Below are 16,154 nucleotides of genomic sequence, written 5' to 3' on the forward strand. Positions count from 1 at the left end.
TAAAAACATTAAAATTGATATTTTTATCAATAAAAATAGGGTTTGTTTAACTGCCGTAATATGTCATTTAAAAGTTATAGTCACTTTTATGTACACATAAACATTACAGAAAAACAGTTTATAAAACAAGTACAAGGATTTAACGTATTTCAAAAGAAAACTCATCAGGAGTTGAGACCCGTGAGTTTTTAAATTTTTTTAGTAACAATTCTAGTACAATATTGATTTTGCATATAATTATCGGCAAATATGCTTCGTTATTATAGAAATTCATCCGCAACACGCTTCGTCAAATGTTACATTTACTATGTTATGTAACGTTAGCTTCTCTTAGGACAATTAAAAAATGTTACTGGTCCGTCTTTGTGTTGCAGACTTACATTTATATGTAAGTGTATAAATTCAATCGGTTCAGTAGCTTCGGAGCAAACTAACTGTGAAGTTCAGACAAATAGACGCAGGGTCCCTGTCATATGACAGGGGTACCCTTTAGATACGGAACCATAAAAATTCGAGATCCACGTAAACCAAATCCACATATTTTTTCTTTGCCATGAAAAATTAGTTTAATCGCTGTAAACGCACTCGTTCGACATGCGACGTTCAAAATCAATTCAAAACGTATCCGTGCACCCAAATGAAATTAGTTTACATTAGCTTGCTGTTAAATGTGTTGGTTCTCAAAGTCACCTCTGTGTCACGAAGGTTTCACGACAAATGAATTGAATATTTCAATTATTCAAAGACCCTGACTTTCGTGTGCCCACGAGAATCGGAGCGACGTAATGTCTAACGAATTAACTCTAAACTGCTTAAGGCTTATCGTTTAAGGGCATGTTTTATTCATTGAATTGAAGCAACTTTCCCTTATAAGCGAAAATAGATTGTTTAGAATTCAGCGGTTCTCAAAGTGTGCTCCGGAGCCTAACATCTGTTGGGGCGCCACGAAAATATTGGTCATGTAGAAAAAAGTAGTTAACGACTTATAGTAAGTAATCTAAAACATGAAAACGGCATTCCAGGAGAAAATACTTTTGTTTGACTTAATTACTTTGCAAAGTCATTATATGTATAAAATTATAAAATACTAGATGTTGGCCGTGGTTTCGCTCCCGTGGGAACTTTGAGATAAAATATAGCCTATAGCAATTTTGGATAATGTACCTTTCTAATGGTGAAGGAATTTTTGAAATCGGTTCGGCAGTTTCGAAGATTACCCGCCTCAAACATATAAAACTCACAAAGTCACAAACTCACAAACACTTACCTCTTTATAATAATAGTTTAGATGAACTTTATTGAAAGTCGAATAAGTGTCAGGTTAGCTGTTACGTCAGTACATAAAACAAGTTAACTTAAAGCTCTGTCAAATGCATAGCTTACGAAAAGTTCAGAAAAGTTTGAGAGCCGCAAGTTAGATGATAGGTGTTCAAAAAGTAAAGTGAGTATAACTAGATAGTTGACCGAGAGGTTTCCAGACACTATAGAAATAATCATGAATTCTTATCGAGTGTGTCAAATTATACGTAATTAATTCAAATTACTGTACTAACTTATATAATCAAAACTCTATCAAACTATATCCTGACTTGGTATATGTATGACTAAAATTTCATACAAATGTCAACTATTCTCGACATCGATGTCAACGACATCGTTGACAGTTGACATTACAAATTTTGTAATTCAATATTTGACTTATTCAATTGAATTTGTATAATTTATTATATCTTATAGGTACTATTCTTTTATATTTCATTTAATTCAGTATAAAATTATCATATTATAAGTTATTGGACGTGGTATCTAAAGTGTAATCTATTATGGTTTACGAGTACCGCCATCTAGCGGCAACGGTTGTATACTTGTATAAGAATACACTAGTCAAGTGAACAATGTGCGCAGGCTCCTCGCATGTTTTCTTTCAAGAAAGCACCGGCGCAATGGGTCACTGGAAACTCTAATATTGACATTTTAGTAGCGGAATTTGAAATGAATTCGGATAGCTCGATGTGGAGTCAGAATCATCAATCAACAAACAGAGAGCCATTACATATTACATTCAGAACTACGGACGCAAGTCGAGCAATTAGCTGGCCAAGACTCGTGCGCCAGTTCTTTAGTAATAATCGTATCTTAATAGCTTTTCAATAATAGTTCAGATTGAGACACAATAATTAAGTATTGGGAAAAAATACGATTTTGACTTCATCATCATCACTACGTCCGTGACGACACTCCTCCATTCGTCTAATCCAAATATTTTGACTTTACTACTATTGTTGGCAGAATTTCATGTCATGGTACTGAGAGGAGACATTTAAATTTAAATTCCGAACATTCTATTTGAGCATGTAAAACATGAGCCTATCACCGTTTCGCGTTACAGATCATTGGCATAGGTCAAAACGAAAGGAACAAATTATAGATTAACAGATATATTGCATTTTAAAAAGGCTTTATTAGACGTAGAATCATTATACGTGTTTGTTTATCCTTATTTTAAGTCAAAATAGAGCATTGGATTGAGAAAATAAATAAAGGAATTCAGCTTGTCAAATTCATGACAAAATAAACAATATGAATAGCTACTAAAAAGTATTGGGTCCGTATAGGGATCATTGTGGATTACAATCAATTTAATGAAATACCTTTAGCAAGCATAAAATCCACCTTATCCAAAATACCTATATATTTTGTTACACGAATTGTATTTTCTTATTGAGTGTACCTGCGCTGTCAACGCCGCTTATGTCTCTAGGTTCGTGCAGACTATTGTACACACGTATAAAAAACTATGGGTATAAAAAAGCGAAGTCACACGACGTACACTTCTGTACACGCCTTCTGTAATGCAAGGCAAGCGATAAAAGAAACAATTACCTAAGCAACGCGTTACTTAGCTGTTGCTAAGGCGTAAACCGGCGTTGCAGTGCAACTACCCATCAAAATCCCATTACGTTGACGCTATCATGTCACTAGGATTACTTATGGCCAAGCGCGAGTTGGAAATTGCTGCACCGAAAACGGTGAAAAATTAAGTAGAGACGTCCGGTACCTCATCGTCTACAGGGTGATTTCTTATACATTGGCATTATTCTATACATGCTCAGTCGATGGTACTGAACAACTTTTCCTATGGAAACAATCTTGAAATCGCAAAAAAAAAATCAGTTGATCCATACATTTTCCACAATTTAGATTTTTTATTTTATTATTATTGATATTTTTTTCGCGATTTCGGAGTTCCTGCCATACTAAAAGTTGTCATCATGGACTGAGCATGTACTTAGACAACAAACATAAGATTTTAATAGCACGGATGCTGCCTGCTCATGTGGCACCTCTCTTCAGACTACAATGCCGAGCAGTGCTTTGGCAGTGGCGAGGTTATTTAAAATCACGGGATTATAAATTTGAACGACAGATTCGACTCGCTTATAAGAACATACGATTACTTTACTTTAGGAGTATTATATATAAATTGACAAACGGCCCACACTGATGACACTAATATTATTATAAATGTGAAAGTAAGTTTGTTTGTAACCTATCCACGCATTATCTACTGGACCGATTGTTATGAAATTTGGTACACGAGTAGAAAATAACCTGGAATAACACATACGTTTTATCCCGAAATTTCCACGGGAGCGAAGCCCCAGGGTGCAGCTAGTACGGAATAACTCGTTGCGTTTATAACACTAGTATTAAATCAATGTAATCACACAGTCTGCAGGGGTTTTTTGTATACTTTATATAGCTATACTATATATAGCTTTTTGGATACCCGAGGAAATTTCTAGAAAACTCCGGCCGAAATAGTTTTTCTCACGACTCTTTAAGTATGCCAGCGTTTAAAATTTGTTTGTTTGTAGAATACGTTGTTTTTTTTACTGTACATAGAAAATGTAGTTCTTTCCACGGGTTCCTCCATTTCCAAGTCGCGCGCGCTGTCCGTAATCGGTCAGTGACAATGATAGCATGATCAATTTCTATGTTATTTAATTAAATAACATAGAAAAAATTAAATTAATTTCGTGTCACCATTTTTGCAATTCATGTGTAACTTTTGTACAGTTTTTGTTTCAATTTGCCTAAACTTATTTTTTTATGAAACAAATCTTATCCGACTAATAATAAGTTTTTGAGAATTGATGGAGTAACATAAAGAGAAATTCGACACGCAAGTAAAATGAAGCTGTAGTATTTTACTTAACTTGGACGTTCCACCCTGAAAGTTATTTTGACGTGAAGTTTCGAGGGAAAGAATATAAAATATCCAAAAACCGGTCCCGATATGAATTTAACCATGAATAAAATTACAGGAAGTACATCAAAATCACAGATGAACGCGTAAACAGGAACGCAAGGGTCCAAAGTCGAGATTAGATTTTAATTAAGTTATAAAATCATAATATTTTACTCCTGTGGGATGTGGAACTGTGGGATTATTAGTCTGTGGCAGGCCTCGTGTCGACGAATAAATTTATTAACTTAATTTCAGACATTTATTGCCGAAATTAATTCTAATAGATGACGCATCATTCGACGTGAAATATTATATCATTTATTTTTCGTAATGTTTTACTATTTTTATTTGCTCATGTGGCTCATACGTAAATGACGATTAAAGGCGGTTGCACATAGACGCACGTGCGCTTGGCTTTAACTAGTCCCTATCACATTGAACACATTTCTCCGAAGTTTTTTATTTATTCGTTCATAGATCATAGAAAATCAGTTCAATATTTTTATCCAGACACCGGTCACCCCGGGTTCAGGGCGTCACATCCGAGAATAAACTGGGAACACACGAAGATGAGAGAAAGATCGAGATATAAAATCAATCACAACAGAGAGCTGCAAGTTTTATGGAAATGTGAAATACATGATTTTTATGCAAAAAACGCATGTAGTGAAAACGCACGCCACTAACGGTGCACATTGATAACTGCATTCTGTCTATCAATTATTTACCATTGTGCATTGTGCCTTTGCACTGGTATATTTCATTGTACTGGTATATTCTGTCTATCAGTTTTAATGATACGTCTAACGACGTCCCGTTATCGGAAATTTCATACACAGAAATTTCTTTACAAAATTGCTAAAAGTTTAACAAGAAAATCTTCAGAAAATTTACGGAAGTTTTCAAAAGGGATAACATCCGACAACCGGGTATTTTTCAACGACTCATCATACACAATTTCCGAAATTTTACTATGACCGTAATTTTTAGTTAGGTAACTACTACCACAGTTATAATTAGCCACGGATCCAAGATCTTCAGTAAATTACAGGATTTTAAACCAACGGCGTAAGATTAAAATTTTCACAAAATTACGGGAACGTGACAAAAGACCATGGTAACATCACATTGATGGAGAATTCACGTACTTTAATTTTTCCCAAAAAATATCTTCCGTTGTTTACAAGATTCCGGGGCTCGAATGCTGCGCTCTCGCTTAAAGTTAATTAAGAGAGACGCTGTGAGTGAGGCTCAGTTATGTAAATTAGGCATTGTTGCTATGCACGCTAGAGTCGTAAGGTAATTTCACTACATCGTTACGACCTTGCCACGGACATGGCACTCTCGGGCGAAATTTTGTTGATGGTGGAAAATAGAAACACGAATTAATAAATCTCTCTCTCCGTTTAGCGTTATCTCGGTTTCTTCCGCAGCCGCAAATCGTTGGGAGCCCAGTGTCCGCTTTCCTACTTTTTCTTCTCCACTTCCCACGGGCAATTGTCATTAATAATTATAGACCACGAGTTTAAACGCTCTACTTCCTGGATATAGTGATAACAAATTCGATGTATTTTCAGTGTGTGATAGGCGGCATAGCCTCGTTTTGGGGTTTGGCCTAATCTATCCAGAATCCTGGAATTCCCACGGGAGCGAAGCCAGGGGGCCCAGGTACTAGCATAAAATAATTAGTTCGTGTAATTAGCTTGTAGATTCTTTATAATGCTAAACTACTAAAGGCAGCGCCAACGAACTATATTATTACAGCTTACTCCTAAACCTAGCTAGCACAGACTTCCAATTAAGCACTGGATAGCACATAGATATATATCACGTTATTGTGTGTTTGAAGCATTGGTATAATACTGAAATATAATATGTATGTACACCTTATAATATCTAGGAGTACAAATTATCTCAATGCTTCTGCAATGTCGGTCGTGCCATTGAATTCTATTCAATTAAATGGTTAGACGTGTCGGTTCGATATTTTTATGAAAGAAAGTTATAAATTTCTTAAAAAGTTATTGAATACCAAGCCCAAACATAAATTGTCGACTTACATTATTCACTGATTCTTTGTTGCAGTAAACGACCCCCTTAGCAACAGAAAAAAAGTTTCATTGCATGACACGACATGCCAACAGCTTTCAGGATATTTGCACAGTACGCGCGACAAGTACAGCCAACAAAACAAGCAACTATACAACGTGTACTCAATTTTAAATCTTATTACTCTGACATAGGAACAGATAAATTCTTGTCTCGCCAGGAAACCTTTTTTATTGTTTAACTTGCCAGTTTATGGCATTGTTAATAATGCATACCTTTTATTGTATTGCAACGCCTGCTGTGTGAATAAGTTTTTACAATTGCATGTTGTAGTGCAATGACCCTTACAAATTTTACTTTAAAAAAAAATAGAAATTTTCTTTGTCATTTCACAACCAGACGTTCGCCTTTTTAGCCAAATGGTATGTATTCTATTATACTATAACAATGCAATCGGACAAATAAAACATCTAGGTAGGTACACACCTAAATAAAATTGTGTAATAGGTAGTTTTTTAACAAGTTTTACGAAATAACAAAAAAGCTCAGGTAATATTTAGTTGTTCTTTTTTTTTTTTTAGAGAAATGTGCAGATAGTGGTTCCGTGGTAAAATAAACTCGTCCGTCCACTACAATGTCTGCAATCAACCATGTTCGTAATTTCCAGCAAGTGCAACTCATAATGTCCGAGATAAGCTGTAGATAACACGATATAATTTCTGCATTGATTTGACGCCACACCCAAAATTATGTGAGCTCTGCGCCGATAAAAAAAATGTTATTACCTCAAGCATGTATGCAGTGTCTTTTTAATAACAAACTCAATTAATTTGCTGTAGATATAGTGTTACTACAACATATTTATTTACATTTTTGAAGTAGTGTTGGTAGCTTAAATGTTTTTTAAAACAGTAAGTTCCCAGATTGAAATCAAACTGTCATTATAAGTATGTTACCAATATCGTAGTTTTTATCGACCACCATTTGCCGCGGAATTATGTGAAGAGATTATGATTATGTTATGTCGAATAACTTCCTAAATGATAAAAAGAACGCCCAAACTCGAAAAGTAGTAAAAACAAAAAGAAACGGCAACCAATCCTAAGTCCGACAAGGCCTCACGTTACTTAACATAAGTTTTTGCTACGAGCGCAACACACAGAACTTACCTACTGCTGTGAACAAAACGAATTAATACAATAATCATAAATATGACAGCACTTTGAAAATATAATGCTATCAAACTGATAGGACTTAAAGTAGGTATTCCTCTCTACACATTTTAGTTATGTAGGTGGGTGAATGACCTTAGGCGTTTATGAAGTCTGCCAAATACTTTTATCACTAGAAAGAAATGTACAATAAATAGGTCTGTATTTATTGCTTCATCTATAAAATGAGGACTCTCATTTAATAGGTTAAAAAATCTAGATGACTAGAACAAGGATAGAGAAGCAACAGTTAGGGGTGGATTTTGCTCAACAATAGGAGGACAAAAGAAAAAAGTAACAAAGACAATTCAACCTGTGTGTACTACACCATCCTGGGAGAAATGGAAAGGGTAATTAATTACAATCTTATTAATATTATAAACGCGAAAGTTTGTGAGGATGTGTGTATGTATATTTGTTACTCTTTCACGCAAAATATACTGGACAAAATCACTTCTGTATCACTACTTTTAAGATGTCTTATAAGATGGGCAACGGGGGAAAGCTCATTTCAAGCTATTTTCACTCTGGCTGATCCACCAATGCCAAGCCGTAGCCATAGCATAGGATTGGCTGAGTCATAGAATGAGCATTAATTCTATATAAATGCACTTTTTGAAGCCACACTGGCTTTAAGTATTTTTTTTACAACAACCTAAAATGCTATTGGACTTTAAACCCCCCTGCACTTGACATTTTGTGTAATGTGTTGTGGAAAAGTAAATAACTTCAAATTTTATACATTAGTTCAAGAACGAAATTTCATTATTGTTTTGTTATAATTTCTCATAGATTTAGCACAGAAATAGATGGCATTATAAACATGAAGCCTAAATACTCTTTAGCAGGCAGAAAAGAGCTGAAATAATTAAGATGCATTGGATTAGTCATAGTCTGAATGTGTGGGGTTACAAGAATGGACGGGTAAGGAATATTTATATCAGAGGAAGTTTGAAAGTTGCACCTATAAATGATAAAATTAGAGGCAATAGACTCGGTTGGTTTGGACATGTGATGAGCAGAGTAGTAAGGAAGGTACACAGGACAGAAGGTATACAGAGGACGAGGAAGGCCTAGAAAGAGATGGATGGATTGTGTCAGGGAGGATATGAGGTTGCTGGGGGTGGATCCAAATATAGCAAAAGATAGAGAATTGTGGAGGGAACAGATATTTTGCGCTGACCCCAGATGATGGGACAAGGTAAGGCAAATGATGATGCATTGGATTAGTCAATGATGGCTGTTATGATAATCCTTTCCATGAGGTCCTGCTTACCCTATCCACAAAAAAGTCTACGATATAGATTTTGGAAGTTCTTTGGAAGACGGTTGCTGCTATCAGCTGTTAAGGCAAAGTCAAGTGAGGAATCCTACACACTGGTTGACAATTAAGTTCACTCATGTGTATGCAACTACTTACCACTTGATGTCAATAGATAGTAATAAAATCATGTCAGATGCTTTTTAGTGACTTGAATAAAATCTGACACCAGTGTTAGCAATATGTATAAGAAAGAAGGTAATGTCAATGCACCTCATAAAAATAATTAAATTTCCTTTTATATTATATATGTTTATGTATATTTGCCTAAATATTGCAATTTATCAAACTGTATTTATTTTATAACAATGGCTAAAAGCTGATATATATGAATAAGGCTGACCAACTGTGTGTATATAAACAAAAGATAAGAACACTGTAAGAACAAGTAAAATTTTAGCATATCATTCATCAATGAGTGTAAAGAAGTCCCAAATAATTTACAACTGGCAACAAATTACATTGAACCGAAAATGGATATAGACATCAGATTTGATAAAAATCACGGCTTAAAAAAAAAACCAAAATTATTTAATCTTGATTCAAATCAAGCCATTTATCATATCAAGCCAGAAGGACACATTTTGATGATACCACATAATGAGATAATGATAATGTGAAGGATATATTCTAAGCCATTCAAATTAAGAATTTGTTATCTTCTCATGAGAAAAAATATCACACTCTAATTTCTAATTCACAAAGGTAGTATAAAAGTTGCCCTCTATGTCCATCTGTTTTAGCTTTCTTCTTTTAAACATTTTGATGCTGTTGTCATTGTTATTTAGACAATTTATTCCTGAAGGTTTGTACCAACTCATGTAAAGCTAGCAGGGATGTTCATTAGTGAATAATATTAGTAAGAAAATATTGTTATGAGACCTGACTGATACTTTGGTAGGTATGCTTTTACAAAAAATATATTAATGCCTTATTATTAAAAAATAAATGCTTAAAATGAAGCATGGTATCTATGTTTGTTGTTATTAATAATTTGTGTCATTATGTGCTTGTATGAAAATTACATAAGAATTACTATTTTTAATAGTGACTTTTGTTGGAAAGTAGGTAATGATTTTTGATCGCATTGTCAAATACTGTTTACACACAAAGAAGAAGAATTTAAACATCAGTGTCATCATGAGCGAATGAGCCAGCCCACTCTGGTCTCTTAATTTTTTATTACTAATTATTACACAACAGAACTCTTTTAAAATAATACCGGTTTATACAGAACCTGACATCATATGCAACTATTTAATATGTCCCAGATTAACACTGAATTCAATTTTACACAGCCAGAAACAATAAATCCATATTAAGATCAAATATAATAAAAAAGATTATACCTAAGTATTCAACACTAACATCACTATTCTACCACACAATTTGCTATCAGCTAATATGTGAGCAGAGTTCAAGACAGTTTATAGGTTATGTGTTGTTGCTATGCAAGATTTCTAATACATCAACTTTCTGTAAATTCTAAGTTTGTGTTGATTCATGCTACATGTCACTTTATATGGGAAATCATAGCTACAATCAAGATGTTATTAATCAATTAACCCACAATTAACACTTTTTGTTATGAGACCTTGTAATTCTAATAAGACCTGTCAGATTACTGAATATTATTGCAAATAAAAGCATTTACACCCATGCATTAATCATTTTGAGAGGATTACAACACAAAACTATTTCATACATACATCTGTAATTCTTTATGAATGTTATAATTTTATAGGTTATAAAATTGAGTGCCCTTGACAAACCAAAAGGATGGTCAAAGCAGGTTGTCACACTCATTACAAGTTAACTTGGATGTGATAGCGAGGTATCTAAAGGCTATACAACGTGATGATGGTTCAAACCGATCCTATTAGACTCACAAAGAAAGAAAAAAACTCACCCATCGACATCGATTCCAACCAAACCGTGAACTATACACACACAGTAACAACACAAAACACAAAAAAGGATACAGGCTAAGTCCAGGTTGAATCCATCCTTGATATATCGTATCCGTTGCCGGCTGACCATGTTCTTGATGGGGTTGGTCATCTTGATGTTGGATATGGAGTTGGCCATGGCTGGCAGGTGATCAATGTGCCGAGGCAGCAATTCAGCTGCCGCAGTGCCCTTAGCGGGCCTGCCCGCGCTCGGCACCGTCCTTTTCTCGGGTGCCTTCCGCTCGCGGCGCCGACAGCTCACGCAAATACCCATAAAATAACCTCCGCCGCGCAGAACGTGCCCCGCTCATCGGGCCGGTGGCGGAGCGCGAGCGGCCTGACACCGGAGGCCGCGGCCGTCCCTTCAGCTCGCACCCGCCATGCCTCGCGCTGCTGTCGCTGCACGCGCCTCGATCCTGAGCTCCTCGCACGTCGACACCGCACAGCCAGACCGAAAGCACCTATCACCAGATTCACTATAGCATATCTACACAACCGGCAGTGGACGCGATCAGTCTCACTTCACAAGGGTAGGAAAATTATCTCGCACGAATGGCGCCCATCCTGCGTTTGCACTAGACTAGAACACGACCGAAGCGAAGAGAAACAGTTGCACAAGAAAAGAAAGATGGTTATGATGGCCGAAAGTACAATCTTGCATCTCGTTCACTCTTCAAACATTCATACAGCGGCGGACAGAGATAAAACACAACCTTAATTTCTACAGTGGCTAGCTAGCCCTCTTTGTTCATTGCTGTTATTAAATTTCGCCGCAAGGTGGCGTAGCCAGCCAGTGCACTTGTCAAAGTTCAAGCGCACTTTTTGAATAATACAATGAAATACAATAATTTGAATAAATCGCTATAATAAGCATTAAAAATTATAACAATAATAATTAAAATGAATTTGTTATATGATAAAACGTCGATCAATTAACGGTATTAAAATAAATAAGAATTTTTAACAGGAAGTACTTATATCAGACCTGTAGTACCTAACCGCTGCCGCTAGAGGGCCACTGAAAGAAACACGAGTGACATGACATCGCGACAGCGCGCGCTAAAATTTAACTTGTTCTCTACTCTACCTTTTTGCTGTTTCGTTTCTAAGACGTTTTACACTAAAGTTCATTGAAAACATAATGATAGTTACTTGATAAAAAATAGAAAACCTTAAATAATAAAACTTAGTATCACACAATCGCAACTCCTTTATAGTTTATAGCATACATTACACAACCAGTCATAGAAAATACCACTCCGTACATTATGGTATGGATAATGGCAAGGATACATTACTTTCCGGTCTTAATAGGTGCAAGATCGGATATATATAAAAATTCATTAACTAACCACCCAGTTAGTTACATTCATTCATACAATCATGCCAAGAATCTCATAGTAGGCATGCAAGGGTATTGGGTATGTATTGGGTATGTACTTACTTATATCCTTCCTACATTTATAAGTACTTCTAAACAGTTTAAACATCGTAAAATATCCTGGAATTGCTAGAGGAAGGAAATGAATTCTTATTCTGAATTCGAAATAAAACGGGATTCGTGAAATAAGTACAATTTTTACATTTTCAATTCTGTGGGTATCAGCTGATTCGTATTAGTCGTATGCACGGCTTTTGTTAGGTACCTATCTATATCAATAAGATCTACAATGCCTTTTCTACAAAATACCTAGTGCTCTCTCATACTTCGTTGCTCTCTCTCATCAGAACGCTTTCCCGGATGCCTCAGGCTTCATCGGAACCCAGGGTCATATAAAGCACCTATCTCTATAAATAAAGCTCCTATGGGAATTTCGAGAAATACAACTATTCTCATGAGCATACAAATACTCATTTTAATCCCCAGGCAAATATGAACATGTCTTCAGCACTCCAACTTTCATATCACACTGCACACTCACTTATCACTTATCAAAAGGTGTAGTCGGCCATTGATAAATAATGTAGTTCAGACAGATGGGCTGATAACACGCCTAGTAACAGTTCTATAGGTTTGCTTGCTTAGCGATATCCGTATTACATGTTTACATAGGTACTTACATTATTTGCATAGTCTGGGTTGCGCTTGGAATGAAGAATTACTGAATTAGCTTTTCATCTTCTTCAACATGAACAGTGGTCCATTTGGTGGAATAGACCATTCAGACCTAACCTAACCAGATTATTAAGGACTAGCTGATGCCCGCGACTTCTTTCGCGTGGTAGAACAATTTTTGTTAAGGAGTTAAAATTTAAATACATTCTTTATATAATACGTACCTGTATATATAAATTATGAATGTTCCGGAGACTATCATGTACAAACAGACAGTTTTTTTTTTTCAAATTCTTACTCTATTACTATGACTATAACACATAATTTTGTTTTTATGTAAAGATATTCAATGTGCAGTTTTTCTACTGTTTTATTATAATGTAGGTAAGTACTTTAAGTATATTGATTATCAAGGATTCCGGAATTCTCAAGTGAAATGGATTAAGGGTTGTACAAGAAGAATACATGTAGCTTTTTGAGAAAAAAAAAACTTTATTAGGTATCCTTTTTCTCTCTTAATAAAAACAAAGTTCTCTGTCGCGTGTCGCGTCTGTCTGTTCACGATAAACTCAAAAACTGTACGGATTTTCACGCGGTTTTTACCAACAGATAATGTGATTCCTCGGGAAGGTTTAAATGTATAGTTTATTATGTTTTTAACCAAGTGAAGCCGGGACCGCTAGTTAAATATAAAATTAAATATAAGCGCTTGTGAAGCTCTAATTTCTGATAAACGATTTGTTTTACATACAACGAGCGCACGTTTCGCTGAAAAATTTTTTGGTTTCTCAAAATCTAGATAAGCTTGAATTAAAATAATCGGTAAATTCAGTTTTGCTTGATATAATTAGATTAGGTTAGGTAAGAACATGATATTTAAACTTTTAGTAAGTAACTGTACGCTGTACTTACCTACGGGTATTATTTAATCTGTGCCTACGTGTTACTTTCTCAGAGCTTTTCGACAGCCCCTGCCGCGTTGTAATTACAATCCGTCAGTTTGCTTGAGGAAAGAATCATTTCTAAAATCAATCATTCATACAATTGACACCACAGTACATATTGTTATAGTATTTTAAAATCAGATAGTAAAACTAATTGTCTTGTTAAAATTTGAAAAATTGTAATGACAGCGCTGCCGCAGCTGTCGAAACGCTCTGCGAACCACCCAGCTACATATTATCAGACACTAGCGGCCCGTTCCGGCTTCACTCGGTAAAACGTAAATTATACATGAACATGAACATGAACACATGCACCACACCCAGCCAGCTCGGAGGCTGAAACGGACGAACCGAATACAGGCCGCAGGCCGTACCTATGCGACGCTGCTTCCATCCATCAAAGTCACGTTTGCTGGAATATACGTCTTTCGTCTACATGTTTCACCTTGCCAACAAAACAGCGTCGAGCTCGCTTACTTTTGCTGTCAATACGAGGTATCAGAGGACGTTCCCTAGCTGGCCTCCCAGCGACCGCTACCTCACCCAGAAAAACGTAAATTATACACCTAAAACTTCAGGAGTACACTACATATTGGAGAAAACTGCAAGAAATCATTGCAGTAATTTGTCGCAAACAGACAGCAGCAGAGAACTTTTTTTGATAACATAGTAAGGATAAGGATTCGTCCTTTCCTCCTAATCATCTACTTAAGCTCGCACTGAAATTTACCACGTTTCTAAAATGGTGCACCCCACGCCGAGTCCCAAATGAACCACCGCGTTTAGTGGAAATTATAGGAAACATAAACAACGTGATAATATAGCTTTTTTAATTAATTCCTGCTTAGGAGTAGATTGCTTTCAGCCGAGTTTGTGTGGTGCAAGTTATGGACGCGCGGCGATACGCCAGTGTATATGTTACCGGCCAAACCCGATTCCAGGATAAACTAGTTAGACTATGCGATAGGATAAACTGGTATAGCCTAGGCTAAACTAGTTCGTCCTAAGCCCGATAGGATAAACCAGTTTAGCCTAAGCCAAACTAAGTTATCCTAATAGAAATACACACTCTCAGGATAAACTGGCATGGCCTCGTCTAAACATTATAATGTTTAGACGAGGCCATGCCATGAAGAATCTAGAAAGACAAAATAAATAGGTAAATTGAATAAAAATCATTAGAATAAGTATTTTTAATATTAAAAATACTATATTTATAATGTTATTTCGGAGATTTCGTTTGTTGGACTAGGCTAAATAAATTTAGACTAGATCATTCCTGTTTAACCTGAGTGTGTTTATTTCTATCAGGATAAACTTATTATCCTAGGCCAAACTGGCCTAGGATATAGGTCCTATGGCATATAGGAAACGAATTTTTCCTATATGCCATAGGACGAACTAGTATAGCCTAGACTAAACCAGTTTATCCTATCGCATGTAGGAAGAATTAGTTTGGCCTAGGCAAAACTAGTTTAACCTGGAATCGCGTTTGGCCGGTAACATATATACCCCTTCTTTTCCGTAGTTCCATTGATGGGACAGTGGTAAAGCGATTTTTAAATGTTGTCTCTAAAAATCTTTATTTTAGTATAGAATAAAGTTTTAAACTAGGTAGAGCAGTTGTCAGTCAAATACAACAAATATTTAACTTCAATATTTGTTTACTTATTTTATCCAAATAATGTTGCCAGGCATTGCTTTAATCAATTTCATCTGGGGGCACGGTAGTGCCCGGGGTCATCTCTTGATGACGACGAGCCAAGGGAAGCGCAAGGGCACTACCTACCTTTTCTCGATCCATTTTTCAGACTATACTAGAACTTAATATAGTTTTATGAGAACGAAAGTATTATAGATAGGTAGTGGTGTGTTATCGCGCAGATTTTGATGATATTTGGCCACCGGGACAAACTGATGACGCGAACTAAAATATGTATTGTGATACAACACTTACTTAGAAGTCATTCTGAAACTCCTTTCTCAAAAAACAAATCGATCTAAAAATAAAAATCTTCAAATTTCTCAATGCCAAATACTTATTAATTACTCAAAAACTACCAGACGAATTTCTCCAGACGAGTGATTCCTGAAGAAGGTTTAGGTGTAATTAATTATGGTTTTACCCAAAACGAAGACGAGACGGGCCGCCACTAAAAATTAATTTTTATTAACAAATTTTTACATATCTTTTAACGCTTTGCTCTTATCTCTTGTCCACCGGGAACCTACTTACAGATACGGAACCGTTATCAAATTAACTAGATCGTTATTATAAATAGCCATGAACACATAAATTAATTGTTGCACATAATAATCATATACCCCCTTTAAATGCCCGTTACCGGTGAATTATGTCCAAAACAAATGAG

General features: G+C 35.7%; 1 protein-coding gene across 3 annotated transcripts in view; it reads right to left on the reverse strand.

Annotated features, from left to right (window-relative positions):
• Pten (Phosphatase and tensin homolog) overlaps positions 1 to 11,504 on the reverse strand; it is a 51,939-nt gene extending 40,435 nt beyond the window's left edge. For 2 of the 3 annotated variants that reach the window (XM_053755194.1, XM_053755195.1), the window contains exon 1: positions 10,816 to 11,504. In XM_053755194.1, coding sequence (XP_053611169.1) covers positions 10,816 to 11,056 — 241 coding nt within the window. In that variant the 5' untranslated portion in view covers positions 11,057 to 11,504. The remainder of the gene's footprint in view (positions 1 to 10,815) is intronic. The other variant, XM_053755196.1, reaches the window with a different exon arrangement.
• Between the last annotated feature and the right edge of the window lie 4,650 nt (positions 11,505 to 16,154).

This window comes from Plodia interpunctella, chromosome 14 (assembly GCF_027563975.2).
Source record: "Plodia interpunctella isolate USDA-ARS_2022_Savannah chromosome 14, ilPloInte3.2, whole genome shotgun sequence".
Taxonomy (NCBI): Eukaryota; Metazoa; Arthropoda; class Insecta; order Lepidoptera; family Pyralidae; genus Plodia; species Plodia interpunctella.